The sequence below is a fragment of the Pan troglodytes genome, chromosome X (assembly GCF_028858775.2).
Source record: "Pan troglodytes isolate AG18354 chromosome X, NHGRI_mPanTro3-v2.0_pri, whole genome shotgun sequence".
In the NCBI taxonomy this organism is placed as follows: Eukaryota; Metazoa; Chordata; class Mammalia; order Primates; family Hominidae; genus Pan; species Pan troglodytes.
The window spans coordinates 10,793,099-10,815,819 of NC_072421.2; the positions used below are offsets into that span (position 1 = coordinate 10,793,099).

General features: G+C 45.1%; 1 protein-coding gene across 1 annotated transcript in view; it reads left to right on the forward strand.

The window, feature by feature from the left end:
- CLCN4 (chloride voltage-gated channel 4) overlaps positions 1-22,721 on the forward strand; it is an 80,686-nt gene that overhangs the window by 44,744 nt on the left and 13,221 nt on the right. The window contains exons 7-12 of the mRNA XM_016943599.4: positions 4,685-4,891; positions 5,023-5,103; positions 6,363-6,908; positions 10,777-10,963; positions 11,987-12,385; positions 18,966-19,182. Coding sequence (XP_016799088.1) covers positions 4,685-4,891; positions 5,023-5,103; positions 6,363-6,908; positions 10,777-10,963; positions 11,987-12,385; positions 18,966-19,182 — 1,637 coding nt within the window. The remainder of the gene's footprint in view (positions 1-4,684; positions 4,892-5,022; positions 5,104-6,362; positions 6,909-10,776; positions 10,964-11,986; positions 12,386-18,965; positions 19,183-22,721) is intronic.

Genomic DNA, 22,721 nt, shown 5'->3' on the forward strand with positions numbered 1-22,721 from the left:
TATCATTGTCTGAGGTGATCTGCTATAAGCTGCTATATGGCACACTGTGTAAGAATGAACTTTGAATGTGATGCACTTATGTATATTTAAAAAATTGCTCATCCTCCCTAGCATTTGTTTCTAAAACATTTTGATTACTTAGAGTGAAAAATTCCTTTGGAAACATTTTTTAAAATGCAAATTTAGGTCAGGTACGGGGGCTCATGCCTGTAATCCCAGCTACTTAGGAGGCTGAGGTGGGAGGATTGCTTGAGGCCAGGAGTTTGAGGCTGCAGTAAGCTATGATTGCACCACTGCACTCCAGCCCGGACAACAGAGCAAGACCTTGTTTCTAAAACAGAAAAAAGAAGCAAATTTAAAAAAGGTTTTTTTTATGTAATAAATGCTCTCTATAAAAGTTCTATAAAGCACATTTAAAGGTGAATACTTGCCTGTAATCCCAGCACTTTCAGAGGCCAAGGTGGGAAGATTGCTTGAGCCCAGGAGTTCAAGACCAGCCTGGGCAATGTAGTGAGACCTCATCTCTACAAAAAAATGAAAATAAGCAGCAGAGTGTGGTGGCTCACACCTGTAATCCCAGCACTTTGGGAGGCTGAGCTGGGTGGATCACTTGAGGCCAGAAATTTGAGACCAGCCTGGCCAACATGGCAAAACCCCGTCTCTACGAAAAATACAAAAATTAGCCGGCGTGGTGGCACGTGCCAGTAATCCCAGCTACTTGGGAGGTTGAGGCACGAGAATCACTTGAACCTGGGAGATAGAGGTTGCAGTGAGCTGAGATCACACCACTGCACTCCAGTCTGGGTGACAGAGCAAGATTCTGTCTCATAAAAAAAAAAAATAAAAATAGCCAGGTTTGGTGGTGCATCCCAGCTACTCTGGGGACTGAGGTGAGAGGATCACTTGAGCCCAGGAAATTGAGACTGCAGTGAGCTGTGATTGTGCCACTGTACTCCAGCCTGGGTGACAGAGCCAGACCCTGCCTCAAAAAAAAAAAAAAAAAAAAAAAAAAAAAAAGAGTGAATACTCAGCTTTTGTTGCACGTGGGACTTGAGAGAGAACTGGGTAAGGGTGTCCTCTTTCTACTTGCTTCCTTTTGTCAGTAGGACCACTGTCGTGTCAACTATATGAGAAATCATACCCTCTCAGAACTTACTCTGTGTTGGTGTTTCAGTTTATTAAAAAACATAAAACATAAACACTCTTACAAATATTTATTTATCGGAAAGAGTTCTGGTTTTCAGGTTAACACCAGCAAGTCACAAATCCGCTGCAGTACATCTCGTTAAAGCCCTGCTCGCTTCAGTCTCTATGAATTCAAATTAAAGCAAGTGATTGGATTTTGCCATCTACTGGGAATGAATTTGTCTTCTTTAGTCCCTAATTTGATCATGAGAATTTTATAAAATCATGTTAGAGAATTACAAAATACCTATTACATTGTTCAATTCACCACATGTCATGGCTGGCAAAGGCTCAGGTAATTTAGATGCTTGTAATTTTCTAAATGGTATTACACTTTTAAACTATACCCTTGGGTCCAAATCCACATTAACTAACTGACAAAAAATTATAGATAATTTTATTTGAGGCAACACAAAAGGGCAGAATTGTGGCAGGCGTAATAAAACATCCCTTAAATAAAGGGATCTGAGATCCCAGAGCACGGGCTCAATTAAGCTAACTACCACTAGTTAAGGACGGGTCTAACCACCACTAGTTTGTCTGCCACGAGTTCAAGGCAAGTTCAGGAAACACCATCTGACTGTATAGCTAGGAGACCTTGCACATGTTCTGTAGGAAGGAGCTCACTGAGTCCTTCAGGAACATACACACTCTTGGATGAGCTCACTTCATGACCCTCCCCAAATCGCCCAAGGTGACATGATGCTCAGTAGAAGGACCTGGTGAAAGAACAAAGAGTGTTTCACGGCTCTCCCTTAAATACTGTATTGAGAAATAAGGAATCTCTGTGCTGCTCTTTTCAGGAATCAAGCAGTGCTCTCCACCTGGGCTGCATTTTAGAGTCACCTACGGAGGCTGTAAAAATCCTCATACCCTGGATGCACCTCAGACCAATTATATCAAATCTCTGGGGTGAGAGCCAGTCAGCAGTGTTTTCTAATTCCCCAGGTGACTCTGATGAGTGCCACGGTTGAGAACGACTGTAATAGCTATTTGAGAAACTGATTACTTGGCAGAGCAATGCCCACAAGGAGGTGTTTTGAAGTTATATAAATAACACTGACAAGAGATAACCTTGTCCCATTATGTATTACATAATGGGAAAACCAGAAATTGACCACAGATTTCGTTGACTGATTCACTTGGTGTCTAATTAATCTGTGATTACAGGCTTGTAAGTTGCTAACCCGGCAGTAAACATTCAGTCCATTTCAGCCAATTGGGGGACGGGTTGGAGGTAGAAAAGTTGTTTGATCATTGATGATGCTTCTATATCTAAGAGAATACCATTTTGGCAGGGGAGAGGCCCTTGGTGTATGAAGTTAATCACTGTGATAGGCACCCAGTTGAATTCTAAAAGCATTAGGCAAAGACTCAAGTGAACGTTTAGGAAGAAAGCCATTATTTGGTGTTTATAAAATGCAGCAGGTCTGGAAATGGAGCAAGATAACACTCCCTATAGTCAAAGTCCTTTACAATAAAAGAGGGTAGGATTTGATAGAAGAGAAGGGGTCATAATGGATTCAAACATCTTTACATCCCCCAAACATATATCATTGGAATGTTGAGCGTCTTCTTCATTTTCTACTGTTGTATTAAGCATATTTTCAAACATACAGAAAAGTTGAAAGAATTGGACAGTAAAAATTCATTAATTCATTGCCTCCAGCAGGGGTTGGCAAACTTTTCCTATAAAAGAAAGAGAGTCAATATATTAGGCCTTGGAGGCCAATGGGCAAGATGGAGCAACTATTCTCACCAGAAAGCTAGTAGTCTTTTTTTTTTTTTTTTTTTTTTTAACATACTACTTTTAAAAATGTTAAAACTACACTCAGCTCGTGGGTCATACAAAAATAGGTAGTGGGCCAGATTTGGACCACAGTCTGTAGTTTGTCAACCCCTGACCTAAAGTTCAACTGTCATTTTGCTCTTGTAGGGGCAAACACCTTTTTAGGGGTTTGCGGCTGGGCCTGCGAATTAAATTGACATATAAGACAGATCAACAGGAGAAAAGCATACATGTTTATTTAATGAATTTTACATGACATGGGAGCCTTCATAAGGAGTGAAGACCCAAAGATGAAGTTAGGGTTGAATACTTATGTGCTGAATTGGACGAGTAGTAATCTATGAAAGTGTGACGAGGCAGAGGAGCCTGGGCTGGGTGGTTAGCTGGGTGAAGTGGCCAGGAGGATGAGGGTTAGTCTAACAAGGTTGGTTCGTGCAGATTTCCCTCAGCCTCAACTTCCTGTCTTTGATGATAAGAATGATGCTTCCTTCTAGTATCGGAAGGGCATCTTTCACATGGGAATTTCATCTCCAGCTTTTAAGAAACAAAATGGGCCAGTTGCGGTGGCTCATGCCTGTAATCCCAGCACTTTGGGAGGCCAAGGCGGGCGGATCACAAGGTCAGGAGATCGAGACCATCCTGGCTAACACGGTGAAACCCCATCTCTACTAAAAGTACAAAAAATTAGCCGGGCATGATGGCGGGTGACTGTAGTCCCAGCTACTCAGGAGGCTGAGGCAGGAGAATGGCGTGAACCCAGGAGGCAGAGCTTGCAGTGAGCCGAGACCGCACCACTGCACTCCAGCCTGGGCAACAGTGCAAGACTCCATCTCAAAAAAAAAAAAAAAAAGAAAAAGAAACAGAATGGTCAGGTGATGTTCTTGCACCTGCTGTTTTTCAAGAGCCTTTAACCCAAAATAGTCAGTTTGCCAGAGTGGCATATTTTGGGGTGGCATATTCCTTTTTTTTTTTTTTTTTGAAACAGGATCTTGCTCTGTCACCCAGGCTACAGTGTAGTGGCACGATCACGGCTCACTGCAGCCTTGACCTTCCGGGCTCAAGTGATTCTCCTACCTCAGCCTCCCAAGTAGCTAGGACCACAGGTGCATGCCATCATGCCAAGCTAATTTTAATTTCTTTTTTTTTTTCTTTGCAGAGATGGGGTCTCTCTATGTTGCCCAGGCTGGTTTTGAACTCCTGGGCTCAAGCGATCCTCCCACCTTGGCCTCCCAAAGTGCTGGGATTACAGGTGTGAGCCACTGTGCCCAGCCTGGGGCAGCATATTCTTAACTACTTCACTCTCCTTGCCTTGTCACATAGTCAACCAGCTCTCCATCTCTTAATCTAGGATATATTTCAGAGTCAAAAGTTAACAGTTAACATCAATAGGTACATGTCTCTTCTCAACATAACAAAAGGTAATGTGAACAGGATAAAATGCCATAAATCAAGTGAGACCTTGTTAATGATTTATTCAGTCCTCTTTAGGATCTTTTGGTACTCTAGGACTCCTTACGATTTACCATGCATTGAGTTTTTAATATTTCGGTTAATATAAAATTATAGTTAAATCAAAAATGAAAATGGTTTCTGTTCCATGCTATTGAGTGAATCTAAACTTTGAACGTGGCTCTCAGAGGAATTATAGCTCTTTTCCTAGCCATGGATTGAAGGAGTTCATTCCCTCTTGTTCTCCATCCTCTGTTTCAGATAAAGACCATTTTGAGCGGCTTTATCATCAGGGGCTACTTGGGGAAGTGGACCCTGCTAATCAAGACAGTCACGCTGGTGCTGGTAGTGTCCTCCGGTCTGAGCCTTGGGAAGGAAGGGCCGCTAGTGCACGTGGCTTGTTGCTGTGGCAACTTCTTCAGCAGCCTTTTCTCCAAGTACAGCAAGAATGAGGGCAAGAGGCGGGAGGTGAGCCAGCTCAGCTTCCATCTGCAGCGAAACTTTCTTCTCAAAGCCCCCTCCTGCTGTCTGACTTGCAGGTTTGCACGTTTGTTTTCATGGAAGGCCTTGAAGCTTATGTAGAACTATTTGTTTTGTAGGTGCTTTCAGCTGCAGCGGCTGCTGGAGTCTCTGTTGCCTTTGGTGCACCAATTGGAGGCGTGCTTTTCAGTCTAGAAGAGGTGAGAATGGGCAGCTGAGGGAATTCGTGATTTTGAGCAGCAAGGCCCGTTGAGGGTTAGAATCAAAGAAGTATTGGATAAGATTCCGGCAGTTAATTAAGGAGCCACAATTTCCACTGTTTTTTGTTTTTGTTTTTGTTTTTGTTTTTTTTGAGACTGAGTCTCACTCTGTCACCCAGGCTGCAGTGCAATGGCGCAATCTTGGCTCACTACAACCTCCGCTTCCCGGGTTGAAGCAATTCTCCTGTCCCAGCCTCCTGAGTAGCTGGGACTATAGGTGCACGCCACCACGCCTGGCTCATTTTTGTGTTTTTAGTAGAGATGGGGGTTTCACCATATTGGTCAGGCTGGTCTTGAACTCCTGACCTCAGGTGATCCACCTGCCTCGGCCTCCCAAAGTACTGGGATTACAGGCGTGAGCCACAATACCCGGCCACCACTGATAAATTCCTGTTTTCGAGTATTGTTTCAAAAATTGCCAAGGTGATTTTTAAAAAAGATTTACAGTATTCTCCCTCTCATAACCAACTTAATTAAGCATTTTTGATTTTGGTAACCCAAATGGGTTATTCCAGGGGTTGGCAAACGTTTCTGTAAAAGGCCAGGTAGTAAATGTTTTTGGTTTTGTGGGCCATACAATTTCTGTTGTAGCTGTTCAGCTCTGCTGTCAGAGCATGAAAGCAGCTGTGAACAATACGTACACAAATGGGCATGTCTGCATTTCCATAGATGTTTCCTTATGGGCACTGAAATTTGAATTTTATGGTTTTCACATGTCACAAAATATTGTTCTTCTTTTGAATATTTCAAATCAAAAGATTTTTTCGCCTTTTTCAATCAATTAAAAATGTAAAAACCATTCTTAACTCATGTGCCATACAAATGCATTCACTGGGCTGCACGTGACTTGCATCCCAGAGTTTTCCAAACCCTGATCTACTCTGTTTTCTGTAGAATCCAATCCAGAGGTTTATTTGCTTCTAGGGGAGTCTCTGTGCCATGAACAGAATTATGATTAAATACTTTTCTCTTAAAAATATAGCCCAAACCCACCTTGATTAGTGTCCATTCCACTTCTAGACATAGTTAGATTCCTCCAGGTATCTTTGCTGATGCGTTTTGGTCACATTAAGTCCAGGCTCATGGAATGAGTGTGTCCACTCTTGGACTTAGAGTGTGACTTTCCTGCCAACCAGAGGGCTTGGCTCTGAGCAGCTCTTTCTCCGGCCAGTCTTTAATTTTCCACTTTTTCATCTCAGGTCAGTTACTACTTTCCCCTGAAGACCTTGTGGAGGTCATTTTTCGCAGCCCTGGTGGCGGCCTTTACGCTGAGATCCATCAATCCCTTTGGGAATAGCCGTCTTGTTCTCTTTTATGTGGAATACCACACGCCCTGGTACATGGCTGAACTCTTCCCCTTCATCCTGCTTGGGGTCTTCGGGGGCTTGTGGGGAACCCTCTTCATCCGCTGCAACATCGCCTGGTGCAGGAGGCGCAAGACCACCAGGCTGGGGAAGTACCCGGTGCTGGAGGTCATTGTGGTGACTGCCATCACTGCCATCATTGCCTACCCCAATCCCTACACACGCCAGAGCACCAGCGAGCTCATTTCTGAGCTGTTCAATGACTGTGGAGCCCTTGAGTCTTCCCAGCTCTGTGACTACATCAATGACCCCAACATGACTCGGCCTGTGGATGACATTCCAGACCGGCCGGCTGGTGTCGGTGTTTACACGGCCATGTGGCAGCTGGCCCTGGCACTGATCTTCAAAATCGTCGTTACCATATTTACCTTTGGCATGAAGGTAAGTGAAAGGGAAGGAAGATGGGGTGGGGACCCATGTCCTTCTGGGGACAGCACCCTACTCTCTAAAATAAAATTGCGGTGGGAAAAAAAGGGGAACTGGCCTTTCTTGAATGTTCTCATGTGCCAGGCACTTGACATTCCTTTAATCAATAGGAAATAACTTCTAATAAACAATAAGCTTATGAAATAGAGATTTTAATCCCATTTTACAACTGAGGAAACTAAGGCTCTGAGATCTTAAGTGGCTTGATCAGACCCACAGCTTATGGGAGACAGAGCTAGGCATCAAACCCACTTCACACATTCCCAGAACAGGTGGTGGTGACCACAGGTTTCCTGCCGCTGGCCAGGTGATGCCAGGTGGTGGAAAAAGCCCAGGTTTGGCTCAGTTTGGCTCAGTAAACATGCATTGAGTATCAGCTGTATCTTAGGCATCGTGCTAAGTCTGAGGGATACAGAACCCAAACAGAAAGCTGCCCTTGCAGAGCACACAGCTCTGGGAGAAAGAGATGCAGACCTGGAGTTCTGACATTGTGATGAGCACCACGCTGGTATGACGGGAGCACAGAGTGAGTGTGTCCCCCGTCTGGGTAGGGCTGGGCATGACAGGGGCTCTTTGCACACATCCTCTTTGAAGAACAGAGCTGTGGATGACAGCACATGCTTTCTTTTCCTCCTCCCTCCCTCCCTCCCTTCCCTTCTCTTCCCTCCCCTTCCCTTCCCTTTTCCCTTTTCCCTTTCCCCTTCCCCCTTTCCCCTTTCCCCCTTCCCTTCCCTTCCTTTCCCCCTTCCGTTCCCTTCCTTTCGTCTTGTTCCCAGGCTGGAATACAGTGGCATGATCACAGCTCACTGCAGCCTCAACCTCCTGGGCTCAAATGATCCTCCCATCTCAGCCTCCCAAGTAGCTGGGATCATAGGCGTGAACCACCACACTTGGTGATTTTAAAAAAATTTTTGTACAGATGAGGCTCTTGCTGTGTTGCCCTGGCTGGTCCCAAACTCCCAGGCTCCAGTGATCCTCCTGCCTCAGCCTCCCAAAGTGCTGGGATCATAGGCATGAGCCACCACACCACACCCAACAGCACATGCCTTCATTACTCTTGTTCCTAAAGCCAGAGAAGAGACAGCTGGTTTCCTCTTTCATTGTGTTAAAATCATTTGTTAAAATCATTATGTTAAAATACTTTAAAAGCCCCTCCTAAAGAACTTTCTTTTATGGAACCTGGGATTTTGTTATTATAGCTTTTTTTTTTTTTTTGAAATGAGGTAAAACCCATAAAACATAAATGATCATTTTAAAGTATACAATTCAGTGGCATTACATACATTCACAATATTGTGCAATTAACACCTGTATTTAGTTTTAGAACATTTTCATCCCCCAAAAGGAAATCCCATCTCCATTAGCAGTCACTCCCCATTTTTCCCTCCTGCAGCCCCGGCAACCACTAATCTGTCTCTAGATTTGCCTATTTTGGACACTTCATATAAATGATATCATATAATATGTGGCCTTTGGTGACTGGCTTTTTTCGTTTAGTGCAATGTTTTCAAGGTTCATTCACATTGTAGCATGTGTCACTACTTCATTTTTATGGCTGAATAGTATTCCATTCTATGGAGATCCCACATTTTGTTTATCCACTCATCCTTTGATGGACATTTGTGTTGTTTCCACCTTTTGGCTATTATGAATAATGCTCTCATTACTTACTTAAAGAAACTTTTATTAGAGTATATCGTTCATATAGAGAAGTGTACAGCTTGATGGAGTTTCATAAAACACACAGACACACCTGTGTAACCAGCACCCAGGACCAGAAGCAGAACATTACCCACCTCCCAGAGCCCCCTTTTGTGTTCCATTACTATTGCTTTCTGTGTGGCATTTCTATGAATTGTCTTTTAATTTTATTTATTTTTATTTAAAATATAAAATAGAGACCAAGCTCCCTATGTTTCCCAGGCTGGTCTTAAACCCCTGAGCTCCAGTGATCTTCCTGCTTTGGCCTCCCAAAGTGCTAGGATTACACACATGCGCCATTGTGCCCTGCCTGAATTGTCTTTTTTTTTTTTTTTTGGAGACAGGGTCTCACTCTGTTGTCCAGGCTGGAGTGCAGTGGCACAATCATGGGTCACTGCAGCCTCGACCTTCTGGGCTCAAGTGATCCTCCTGCCTCAGCCCACTGGGACTACAGACACGTGCCACCATGCCCAGCTGACTTTTGTATTTTTTGTAGAGATGGTGTCTTGCCATGTTGACCAGGCTGGTCTGGAACTCCTGGGCTCAAGTGATCCGCCTGCCTTGGCCTCCCAAAGTGTTAGAATTACAGGCGTGAGCCATCACACCCAGCCTGAATTGTCTTTTTTTTTTAAAAAAAAATTTAATGGTCGGGCATGGTGGCTCATGCCTGTAATCCAAGCACTTTGGGAGGCCAAGGTGGGTGGATCACTTGAGGTCAGGAGTTCAAGACCAGCCTGGCTAATATAGTGAAACCCCATTTCTTCTAAAAATACAAAAATTAGCTGGGCGTGGTGACACACGCCTGTGGTCCCAGCTACTCGGGAGGCTGAGGCATAAGAATCACTTGAACGCAGGAGGCAGAGGCTGCAGTGAGCCGAGATCATGCCACTGCACACGGGCCTGGGCGACAGAGCGAGATTCCATCTCAAAAAAAAAAAAAAAAAGAAAAAAATTCTAAGAAGTTGTTTACTTGAGTGTGTCATAGTGGTCAAATACAAACCTGAATTTGGGCCTTAAGAACAAGGATGAGTAGGCCTTATTAAACAGCTGGCTGTCTCTGATCTGTCATCTCCTAGCAAAGGGATTTGCTTTCATGTCTCAGGAAGATGCTGGTAACATTTTATGATGCTTGCTGAGAAAAGTCTCCTTTGATGTTACAGGGATATAAATGATGTAGAATAAGGGGAAGCTCAGAAAGGAACGATTTCCTAAGGAGTATTCTGACTCTAGAAATCACACCCAAGGATCCAAACTTCACTTGAATTAGGTTAAAGTTCTGCTTCCATCCTCAGATGGGTAACCACCTGGGGCTGGCTGGCATCATTGCAGCTGCTGCCCATGGTCAGCGGTCACGTGTCATTTCAGCAAACACAGGGAGTCAGGCTTGTTCTATAGTACATGTGTGGTCATTAGATAAACTAAAATGTATCTCCATCCAGCAGGGTAGAGAACACGCTGGTACCAAGATCTTTTAGTTTACATTCTATTTGTTTGCTGCCCCTATCCTGGCTTGAAAATATTCAGAATACTTATTAGAAAATGTACTTCATTAGGAAGAGGGAATTGCCTCCCTCGTCTCTCTCTGACAGGTATTCAGCCACCACCTACTAGAGAGGGCAGGGAGCCATTGAAGTGCTTTCTGGAAGATCCAGGCTGGCTGCAATGATGGACTTAGCTTCTTTATTTTACCTGGGAGCAGTCGCAGGCCCTTCTTTTCCATTTTCATGCTGTGGCTTGACATTTAATTTTAAAAGCCATTCTGAATGACATGGCAAGGGGAGAGAGAAAGTGATGTCTCAAGTGACAGATGCTCACTTTGAATGTTATTTGCAGTGGGGCTTATCATTCTTTAATCCACAGCAGGCAAACCCAGCCAGCTTTTGAAGGAGAGGGAATCAAAGTATAAAATTGCGTTCTCTCTAAGTTGCAGTAGATATGACTGACTAGGCAGGTCAAATTATTTGTCCCACCTTTCCCCAGCTGACCTATTTTGCAGAGTTGCACCTCATCTGAAGACTGAAGCTAAATGCAAGCCCGTCGAGGGGGAATGTGTTTCTTGGGGGTTGTGAAGCGGGGACTTGGTCTTTTTCCCTCATGTTGCTTTTCTCTGTGTCTCCTCAAGATCCCATCGGGCCTCTTCATCCCCAGCATGGCTGTGGGCGCGATAGCAGGCAGGATGGTGGGAATTGGCGTGGAGCAGCTGGCCTACCATCACCATGACTGGATCATCTTCAGGAACTGGTGCAGACCCGGTGCAGACTGTGTCACGCCAGGGCTGTACGCAATGGTGGGAGCTGCGGCCTGCCTCGGTACGACCATGGGTGGGGCAGGGAGGGGGACCGGGGAACTAATCTGGCTTAGAGGACTGCCAAGAAGGAAGACATGGACTTGAACATTTTCTTTACTCAGGATAGGCTGGGTTGTGTGGCTATAACAAGTAAACCCCTAAATCACAATGGCTTAACGCACCAAGGCTATGTCTCGCTCACTATGCACACACACACACACACAAACAGATGCCCTCAACTTATGATGGGGTTAACATCCTGATAAATGCATCATAAACTGAAAATATTATAAGTTGAAAATGCATTGAATACACCTAACCTACCAAACATTGTAGCTTAGCTTAGCCTACCTTAAACATGTTCAGAACACTTACATTTGCCTACATCTGGGCACAATCATCTAACACAAAGCCTATTTTATAATGAAGTTGAATATCTCTTGTAATTTATTGAATATTGTACTGGAAGTGAGAAACAGATGGTTGCCTGTGTACTTGAGGCATGGTTTCTACTGAATGCCTGTTGCTTTTGTACCACGGAAAGTTGCAAAATTGTAAGTTAAACCATCGTAAGTCAGGGACTGTCTGTAAATAAAAATCTTGGTTTAGCAGAAGGCGCTTCTCCACCTAATCATTCAGGGGCACAAAGGTGGGTCTGTCCCCTGTCTATAGTCCTTAAGAATTTCTGTGATATTCTGTTTATGGGGTTCTTGAAGAGCACCATGCTTGCTTAGTCAGAAGCTTGCAGAGCCCATGTAGGATCCACTCACCAAAAAGCTTGTGTGGGCCACAGTGAATAGACAACCCAGGATCCGTCATTGGAGCAGAGGCCCCAGTGAGATGCAACTTCAGGCTCCCCAACGCAAAGCCACATTTGACAGGGCCTGGCCTGGGTTCCAGAGGCCCAGTGTAGGAAGCATGTAGGAGAGTCTGCTTGGAACAGGTGTGAGGGGAATTTACAGCCTGTCTGTCATTTTCCCCAAATCATGCTTCCGTGAGCTGCCCGGCTTGCACTTTGGAATCTTACTCCTCCCCTCTGTTGCAGGTGGAGTTACCAGGATGACGGTGTCATTGGTGGTCATCATGTTTGAATTAACGGGGGGTCTGGAGTACATCGTGCCCCTGATGGCAGCGGCTGTGACCAGCAAGTGGGTAGCTGATGCATTTGGGAAAGAAGGCATCTACGAGGCCCACATCCACTTAAATGGGTACCCTTTCCTTGACGTGAAGGACGAGTTTACTCACCGCACACTGGCCACCGACGTCATGCGGCCCCGGCGGGGAGAGCCGCCACTGTCGGTGCTCACCCAGGACAGCATGACTGTCGAGGACGTGGAGACGCTCATCAAGGAGACCGACTACAACGGCTTCCCCGTGGTGGTCTCCAGAGACTCCGAGCGCCTCATTGGATTTGCCCAGAGGAGGGAACTGATTCTTGCAATAAGTGAGTAAAGAGAGGGAAGCTCACATTTTACCAAGAGCCGAATGGCATCCTTTGTACCCCTAACATTATCCAAGATTTTTGAGGTGATGTGCATTAAGCCAGGGGCTCTCAAGCTTTCACATGTCTCTGGGTCACCCAGGGGTCTGGCTCAAAAGCAGATTCTGATTGAGCAGGTCTTGGGTGGGATCCGATACTACATCCCTCACAAGTTCCCCATTAACGCCGATATTGCTGGTCCCCACGTCACACTGTAAGGAAAAAGGCTTTAAACCCAAGTCTTGGGTAGACATTCTTGGTTGCAAAGTGACTGCATGTTTGCAAGCAGCCCCCTGGCCCTGCTCCGCTGCTGCCTTTCAGCAATTGTTGGCTAAAGCTGAGAAGGAAGAGAGGCGACAGCCTGGAGTGGCCCGGGCTGAGCTGTCTCAGAGACTTTCAGGTGTACCAACCATCCGGCTGAGATCACGAGTTCTCTGCCCCAGACACCCCTTGCCACCACACAAGTCTTTTGCTTCACTTTGTGATATGATGTCAGATTCCACAGTTAGAGGCCCTTGTGGGTAAATGTGCAGACATCGCTGAAACCAATTGCGTGAGATTATTTTCCTCTTGTGTTTGAATGACAATCAGCTGCACTGAGGGGCAGGCTGTTGAGTTGGGGGAGGGGAGTATGGGATGATGCCCAGGTCAGGGTGTCCCAACGACAGGTGGATCAGAGAAGCAAGCCCATGGGCCCCATCAGCCGAGGGATGGCTCCAACAGAAGGGTAAACAGGAGGTAGGAGAATTCCTAAGACAGAGGGGCCTAGGGCTGCGGGCTGAGGGCCAGAGGTCTGGTTGTGAGTTGCTGGGACCCCAGGCAAGGAGAAGCTGTGAGCCTTGGAGGGGTAGAGTCCTGCTGGGCCTCAAGGTGGCAGGGGCAAGGACCAGCATAGCACATCCACGGGCACGCTCACCATCCTTGCTCTGTGATCTGTACAACATTCCAGCATCTCATGATAGACCAGGGCCCATGGCGTGGCTCCCATGTGCACACGACAGTTTTACTATATATCTTCTAGAGTATTCTTGAAGCTTGTCAATGGGACTTTCCCTGGTCTGATGTTGGAATGGCCCACTGTTAATACATTTCCACCAGGCAACTGCTTACTTCTCTCCCTGTCCTTTGTTTCCTGTTTCCAAGGCACCTCCCTTAAACCTCTTCCCAGTGTTACATAGCTTTAAAATATCTTTAAGGCATCTTCATCAAAGGCTTTATAACAATAAGTTGAGATAAGCTATCCTCTCCCATTTTAGCTTGACACTCAAACGTTTTTACCTCCCCCAAAGTAAAAATTGATTTTGTATTTTAGACACCGTAGCAAGTTTGTGCTTAAGTGTTCGGCGATACTTCTCCTTATTATAGGTCCTGTTGCTTAATGGGTAGGTAGGTGCCTTTGTGTAAATATTGCCTTATAAATAATGAGGTTTTTTTAAGGTTAAGTAGGATTGGGTTTGTTTAAAAATACTGTAATCAGCAGCCTTTAAACATTTTTTCATTCCCTAGGATCTTTTAAGCAAAGGTTGAAATTTAAAAACTAAGGTAATAAATGTCACAGAATCTATTATCTATTGTATAGCTCCAGGCACACCTGCTAAGAGGCAGCTTACTAATTTTGCTGAAACCCATTACTGTAATCAAGTGGGAAGCAGTAATTGTCATCAACCAGTTAGAGAAGAAATTTAAGCTTACCAACCAAGTACTCTTCTCGAAGCTATGTTTGGAATGTCTGAAGAGGCACCACACGGTGTAAATACTACCTATATGCTTTCAATCAGACCGATAATAATATAGAAGGTGCTATTTACATGGTTTGTGCAGAGGGAAGGAGTGTTTTGCTCTGAGGAATCAGAAAAGCTGTTTTTCTGGCCTGTGGAAATAGAAGAGTCCCTGTACTCTGGTGGAGAAATACAGGTGCATGACCTGTATTTGAGGAATCTTGTGCCATTTTATGAGTATAGAAATATGACAGCATTTAGCTAGACACTATCCCATGCCAATTTCACTTCCTAGAGGAATTGGGAGCAAAGATTATAGACAGATCCAAGATAGTATGGATCAGAAAAGAAAGGTAAGTGAGGTAAATAAGGATTTTTCTTACATATCATGTTAAAAAATTGTAGCAACTGCTCACATGAAGCTGAAAATGTTTTGTTATGTTTTGGAATGCCAAAGCATGGCGTTATCTTTGTTAGAGAGCACGTCGTTAGCACCACCTAGGCAACGTGACTCTCTTCACCATCATATACTAGCACACGGGGCTGTATGCGACTCTTGCTCAAGTTCCTGGCAAATGGGCCTTTACCTCTCATTGCTCTGCAAATATGAGGACTCGCCTGTACTTAGCAGGGCTCAGGTGCTTCTTGTCTTGAGTTCTGCAGTTAAGTAGAGGTTCAAAGAAGACTCAGTGGGGAGTCACAGAGATGATTAAAGGGTGGAAAGTTAGAGTTTCAGGGAAGAGTTAAGGAAACTCTCAGGTTTTTTTGGTCTGGTGGATGATTTATTAGGCTGGTACAAAAGTAGTTGCGGTTTTTGCCGTTACTTTCAATGGCAAGAACCGCAATTACTTTTGCACCAACCTAATGATTCTCCAGCATGTGGAAGACGCTTAGTTGCAGAAAGGGGTCTACATCCAGCACTGAACAAGAAGCTAAGTGTCAGGTCTGTCAGACAAGGGAGAAAGAGGTTTCTGCCCGGGAGGGCTGTTAGTTACTGGACTAGGTCATGGAGAATAGTCGTGTCATCTACACCTTTCTGTTGGGGATGTGTGTGTATATATATATATATATATATATATACATACACACATAGAGGGACTTCTCCATGCTTTAGTAGACAGACAATAACTTGTAAAACAATCTGCTTTTTCTTCTGTATAATCTTTACTTTTTTATCATATCATCTTTGTACTACTTCTGTGGTTGCTTTCAATTTTCCATTTTAACCTATCTCATTAATTATATCTGTCTTATGGATGCATTTAAAAAAATTTTTTTGAGACAGGGTCTCGCTGTTTCACCCAGGCTGGAGTGCAGTGGCGCGATCATAGCTCACTGCAGCCTCCACCCACTGGGCTCAAGCAGTCTTCCTGCTTCAGCCTCCGGAGAAGCTAGGACTACAGGCTTGCACCACCATGCCTGGCTAAGCATTTTTAATTAACAGGATGATAGACTATTACCTCCCTAAAAACACAGTTCAAGTGGGAATACTCCTCCTCAGCACTGCTGACATTTGGGGCTTGATGATTCTCTGTGCTGGGGCTGTCTTGTGCACTCTTGGGTGTTGAGCAGCATCCCAGGGCTCCACCCACTGGATGTCAGCAGCACTTGCCCTCTCCTATTGTGATAACCAAAAATGTCTTTAGACATTGCCAAATGTCCCCTGAGGGTGGAGGCAGAATTGCTCCCAGTTGAGAACCATTGCTCTAAAGCCACTCAATAGCCTAATGAATATGTGATTATTTCCAATTTTGAAAAATTTCTTGGCCTATCACATAGTTTGTGAAATTTCTCTTACCCATACTTTATTATTTACCATCTCTACATCTGGCATATGAACATATTGCTTCTAGGAAATGGAATGTTGAGTAACCTTAGCAGGTGCTCATAAAATATACATTCCTTTTTTTTTTTTTTTTTTTTTTTTTGACTAAGTCTTGCTCTGTTTCCCAGGCTGGAGTGCAGTGGCGACATCTCGGCTCACCCCAGCCTCCACCTCCCAGATTCAAGCAATTCTCCTGCCTCAGCCTCCCGAGTAGATGGGACTACAGGCGCATGCCACCAGGCATGGCTAATTTTTGTATTTTTAGTAGGGACGGAGCTTCACCATGTTGGTCAGGCTGGTCTCGAACTCCTGATCTTAAGTGATCCGCCCACCTCAGCCTCCCAAAGTGCTGGGATTACAGGCATGAGCCACTGTGCCTGGCCTAAAATGTACATTCTTTTTTAAGAGCTGTGGCCACTGAGACTCATTCTAGTAGAATATATGACAAACCTCCTACATTAAAGACAGTTTTAAAAACAGTTTAACTATTTTTAAAACATTTAAAAATGAAGTTTATTACATTTTTTCAAAATGAAAGTAATACACACTCCAAATATTGGGGAAATCAGAAGAAAAAGGAAACATTTAAAAAGCCACCTACATTCTTATCACCAAAGAAGACATGATTGATATTTAGTGCATTTCCTTTTTGTCTTTTAGGTCTTTTAAAAAGATGCATTTTCGGTTGTATTGTTTTGGTTTCTTTTTCAACACAGACTCCCAAGTGTTCCTAGGGTCTGTGGGTCTCTTTTCTTGTAGCACTGGCTCATCCCCTGGGTGAGGAGTTAGTTGGTTTATCCTTTCACACAGGAAATATTTCTTAAGTGTCCACCATGTGCTGATACCATCCTAGAAGCTCAGAGTCCAGGGATGACAGCACACTGCCTCTGTCCTCTGTGAACTTACATGCAGGCATTTTGGTGTCTGATGATTTCTGGTCCAAACTGAGAGCAGATGTTTCACCCTAGTAGAGAATTGCAAAGAGCTTTCTTGCTGGTTCTTCTTCCATTCACAGGCTTTTGCCTGTTCCTAGCACCTCTACCCACAAAGTTTGAAACCTCCTGTAAGTCTGTAATAGAGTTCCAAAGTGGCCTAGCAGAACCTTTCTGAGGAGAGTAGCAGTTGCCACTGTGGGAATAGCAAGGTGCATAGCTCAGGCTTCTGGCTCTGACCCTAGCTGATGCCTATATTTTTGCTTGGCAGTAAATACCTTGTGTGCTTTCCTTCCTGATGCCTCCTATGTGAGATAGGTTCAGTTTTATGTGGCAGGCAGAACCAGATACACTGACATTTAGTAGACCTACTCATCTGTTCATTCATATGTGCATTTGGCAAATATCTGTTTTGTGTCTACTGTGTGTTAGGCATTGTCCGGGCACTGGGAGTGCACTGGTGAGCAAGAGTTCATTGAGCTAGTGGCTGTTAGAATCAGGGCTTCTAACCCAATCAGTAGGTTCAAAGGAGATATAAGCATGTTATTTATTTTATTGTAGCAAGTGGATCGACCATTTATTAAATTGTATTTGGTTTTAGAAGGGGTTCAGGAAATCCATGTCATCAACTCTTGATTGGGGTTTGCAACTTGATCCAATCCTGACATTCACTCAGTGGTTGAAATTGATGGAAATCCTGTTAGTGGGACTTTAAGAGAATCGGCTGGTCTATGGAAATGAGCAAATAAGTGTGTGTTGCCAGTTGCCTCCCTGCCTTGGTGGGTAAGGACAGAATCATCTTGGTTTAGGAGAGAAGTACGTAGTATATATCGAACAGTCTACATTTGAAAACACGTTGTGCCTCAGAGTCGTCTGGTATTTGTGGCAGAATCATACCCCATTTGATGTAACTTGATTTAACCTGACCCATGTAATGTGAAGGCATTTGCCCAGCAGGCCCTCTGTTCCTCTTTTAAACAGAGACCCTTTTTCAGACTCAGCCTGACCCCAAATGCTGCCAGTTTTCCATTAGAGTACTCTATTGCACTAAATGGCCTTAGAGGAGGCAGTTAGAATTTTATTTTTGGAAGAACAATATAGGTGAATAGTAGTCTTTGAGAAGGTAAGAAGTGTATTATGGGAACCAGGATCCATTTTAAAGCAAGCCTTGCTGTACATTTTCCCTAACCTTTTCCCATGAACCAAAAGAAAGATTAAAATTCCAACAGAAGGAAAATCGCCTTGGAGAAATATCTTGAGACCGATGGATTTATTTCATGTGTGACTTAAAATAGCCTGGGTTTCTAGCACCGCGTTAAGCTGTATTTCTAATGAGTTCCTGTTACCCTACTTTTCTTCAGCTTTCTTTCACATGGCTTTTTCTATAGACAGAAATAGGCTAATTGCTACCATAACAGTTTTACTATCTTTCTTTGAGAGATCCACAAAATGGCCCATTTTTAAGACAGGAGATCCGAAGGGTTGAGGGGGGATGCAGCTTTTCTGGGGTTGTTTCTTTGGACCCAAGGGTCGCATTTGGGATTGAGCTGCATTTCTGGGCTGTGAGCCTGGGCTGGCCGTATTGGTTTCTTGTTCCTCCCAGGATTCATAATGCCATTTGGGCCAGTTATAAGTTAGTTCGTAAAAAGAAAAACAATGTATTAAGGTCATCGGGCAGCTAAGTAAGTTTCTTGTCACCTCAAACTCCAGCCCATGATGAGGTGAAGGAGCGTAAGGAAAGCCAGAGTGGAGGGCCCTGGGCTGTTTGGGGTGCCCGGAGTCTGGGGTGAAGCAGTGAATGTCCCCAAAGGGGCCATCTGGGTCAGGCCCATCTTGCCAGACTTTGGCAACAAATGATCCGGTCACAGCAGGGGACCCTCACACAGCATTAGCTGCAGAGAGATGCCAATTCCACAGATGTTTGGCTAAAGCCCCTTATTAAGAATGTGTGGTTCATCCTCCAAACCCCTTTTCTGTGGGATTCTAGATGGTGTGTGTGAGTGTGGGGTGGGGAATTGCTCAGCAAGGGGTTTTTGTGTGGCTCATTGTTCCTGCTCACCCCATTCTAGAGAACGCCAGACAGAGGCAGGAGGGCATTGTGAGCAATTCCATCATGTACTTCACGGAGGAACCCCCCGAGCTGCCGGCCAACAGCCCACATCCCCTGAAGCTGCGGCGCATCCTGAACCTCAGCCCGTTTACAGTGACAGACCACACTCCGATGGAAACGGTGGTGGATATCTTCCGGAAACTGGGGCTTCGGCAGTGCCTGGTGACGCGGAGCGGGTGAGTAGCCGGACATGTGGCCAGAATGACCTAGGGAGAAAAAGATGAGTGAGACATGGTCTCAGCCCTGAAGAATGTGGAGGGCCATGGGGTGGAATAGTCCTTGACAGAGAATGGCAGTAAGCTGTGGTGAATGTGTTGAGGAGGAAATGTACAGGGAGCTTGGGACTGAGGGCTGGGCAGCCGTGCAGCCAGAGAAGGGGGTGGTCCAGGCTGGACTGCTGCCTGGGCTGAGGGAGGTTGAGTAAAAAGGGGTGGAGCCACAGGAGAAGGGCTTGGTGTTGCTTTTCTACCACCCCATGTGACACTTGGCTTAGGGAGGAGGTTCTGCTATAACGTGATGTATGCAGTCCTCAAAATCACAGCACTACGCAAAAAGTGATCCATGCAAACCACAGGACTTGTGGGAAAAATGGGGTTAGGTACACAACAGTCAAAAACTTCATCAGTGATATATGACATAAAAGAGGTGGAAGCCTAATAAGAATGGTAGTACCGAGCCAGGTGCAGTGAGTGGCTCGTGCCTGTAATCTCAGCACTTCGGGAGGCTGAGGTGTAGGATCACTTGAGCCCAGGAGTTCGAGACCAGCCTGGGTCGCAAGACCCTATCTCTACAGATAAATTTTTATAAAATCAGCCAAGTGTGCCCATAGTCCCAGCTACTTGGGAGGCTGAGACAGGAGCATCACTTGAGCCCAGGCTTCCAAGGCTGCAGTGGCCCAGGATTGCACCACTGCACTCCAGCCTTGGCAGCAGAATGAGACCCTGTCTTGTAAAAAGAATAGTGGTAGTACCATGTTACACATTAGTTAAATGGTTAAGAAATACAGGGATACAACAGAAATATGTCACTTCATGTTAAAAAGGCCTGAAGTTGGCTGTGGGGTGGGTTTCACAAGCTCTGCCACTTATGAATTACCGGGAAGGGGTGGAAGGAGGGGAACCTGAACTCAAGGGGATGTGGTCACAGCAGGTGTGGATGGGCATGGCTCTTCACGCATGCATGAACTGAGGTCGCTTGTGGATGTTTGGGGGCCGGGCATGTGCATTTTGTGTATGCCGATCCCACTGGGTTCAGCTGGGTACAGTTTCCTGCATTTGCCTAGAGCTTCTCATGGATGAAATCACACATAAGCAAAGGTAAAATTCATATTATGCTCAGATTGTTCCTGATATATCAATTTGTTTGAAACAACTTTGTTTTCGAAACAAACATGATTGGAGAATGGAGAGATTTGATGGCCCCATGGCATTGTCCCTGCTGCCACTTTTGTTTTGTGTTGTCACAAATCAGGAAACCAACAATGCAAAGATCGAGGGTCCACTGTAGTAGCACCAGAGAAGCAGTTCCTTAAAGGTCATTCCTTGGCCTCTGAGTGTCATAAGTTCCATGGTGTCAGAAGCTTGTGTAAGGGAAGGGGTCGGCTTGGTCAGGGTAGCCTGGAACCTAGGGTTATCTGCCCATTTTATTCCTTTATGGGCTGGGAGTAGGAGGCGGGGAATGGGTTCTGGAGACATTGGTACCTAATAAAGTTTAGGCCTTTATAGACTCCAGAGGCTCAACTATCTAATATAGCTTATATTTCCAGAGACAGCACACTCTAGTTTAACACAGCAGTTCTCAACTGGGATGATTTTACCTCCCAGAGACATTGGGCAATGTCTGGAGACAATTTGGGGTGTCATGACTGGAGGGAGGGATGCTATTGGCATCTAGTGAGTAGAGGTCAGGGGCGCTGCTAAACATCCTACAGTGAACAGGACAGCTCCACAACAAAACATCTGGCCCAAAATGTCACTAGTCGTGCAGTTGAGTGACCTTGGACTGGATGTCCCTGTATAGCCAAATGAGCAATCCTATTCATTCCACTTTCTTCCTGCTGTCCTGGTAGCAAGCACACAGGGGGACAGGCTTTGCAATTTGCAAATTTACCCAGAGAACTCCTGGCCAGCAGAGTGAGCATCCTCCTTAGCTCTGACTACAGACAGAGCAGTGTCTTGCATGTGGGAGGTGCAATCAATAGGGAAAAATAAATGAGTCCTTGTGTTTGACAAGGCTAGGGATCATTTCTGCTGATGAATTTTAAAGGAGCTCAAGTGGTTTTTCAAACTTGAGTGTGAATCAAAATACCCTGGAGGATTAAACCTCCAGGTTAAATCCAGATTTCTGGGCCCTGCCACAGAGGTACTGATCCCTGGAAGTCTAGGGTGAGGCCCAAGAATATTCTTTCCTAACAAGCTCCCAGGTGATGCTGCAACTGCCGGTCTGGGGACCCCACCTTGAGAACCACTGAAGTCGATTTATGCACTTGAGTTTCCAGTACTCTTGGTATAAACACCACTGTGATTGCCCATGCTGTCTCAAGTGTGTAGCAGTTTCTCCTTTCCTTTAAAACAATAATCCGATGTCAATTATCGTTGGAATTTCAGCTCAGGCAGGAAACTCTGCCCTTAATGCCCGCTCACACCTCATAGAGCCCCATGAAGTCTTCCTGTGAAGATCTGGGTGCCGAAATTGGCTCTGAATGTGCTTCAAGAAAGCAAAATCGCACTCTCTCTCGCTCTACATCTTTTACACAAACACAGATGCTGCTGCGTTAGTGCTGGCAAGGGATGCTTGTCTGCGGGGCCTTTCATCTCCTTGGGCTTCTTGCCAGGGCAGGCACGTCTCTGGCCAGCTCTCATGTTTGATGTGCTCGCCCACCCTGTACCTTCCCTGCTCGGGATGGCCACGAGCCTGAGCTCCACCGCTGGCCTGGATCACCTGCAGCATTTCTCAGGCCTGGGGTTCAAGGGGCATCATAAAACTGGACCAGGAATCAGAATGCCGCAATCTAGGAAGCCTCCAGTTGCTAAGAGTGAATTTGGGTGAGATTTTCCCTATGAAAGTTCTAGAAAGGAAAAGTGAGTAAGGGAGATGGTGTCAGATTTTCCCCAAGCCCTGCTAGGTGGTCCACAGGGGCCTGGACAGGATAGCTTTCGCAGAAGAGCCCAGCTGCTCGAATTTGAATTATGTCCTTGGTCATAGATCTGGCCATTTATAATTCGCTGAATTCGCTTCAACTGCTACTCAAAGGGGCTGGAAGTTCAAACACTTGATTTAAATCAAATAGGACATTTCATGCCACTAACGAAGCCTGCTGGATTTGATGTTACCTCCTTCTGGGTTGATGTTCAGCTTTCTTCTTTTGTGATAATTACCATCGCGGGCCAGGGCACAATTTATGCACAAACCCAAGGCAGCTCCTGAATTCATATTTCCCTAGTGCTGTTATAATCAACTTAACTTTTAGACATTACAGTCACAGAGCTTTAAAAGGAGGTTTTCAGAACTGCAAATGCTTGATCTTTTGATACTGTCTCCAGGGTGAAGACAAGGAAACAAAAACCAGGATTTGTAGATATGGGAGGGTTCCGTGTGTGTGTGTGTGTGTGTGTGTGTGTGTGTATGTGAGTGTGTGTGTGTTATAGTTATCATCACTTTGCAAACACTAACAAGTCTTATTTTTTTCAAAGCAACATTGGTTTAATCAACATTA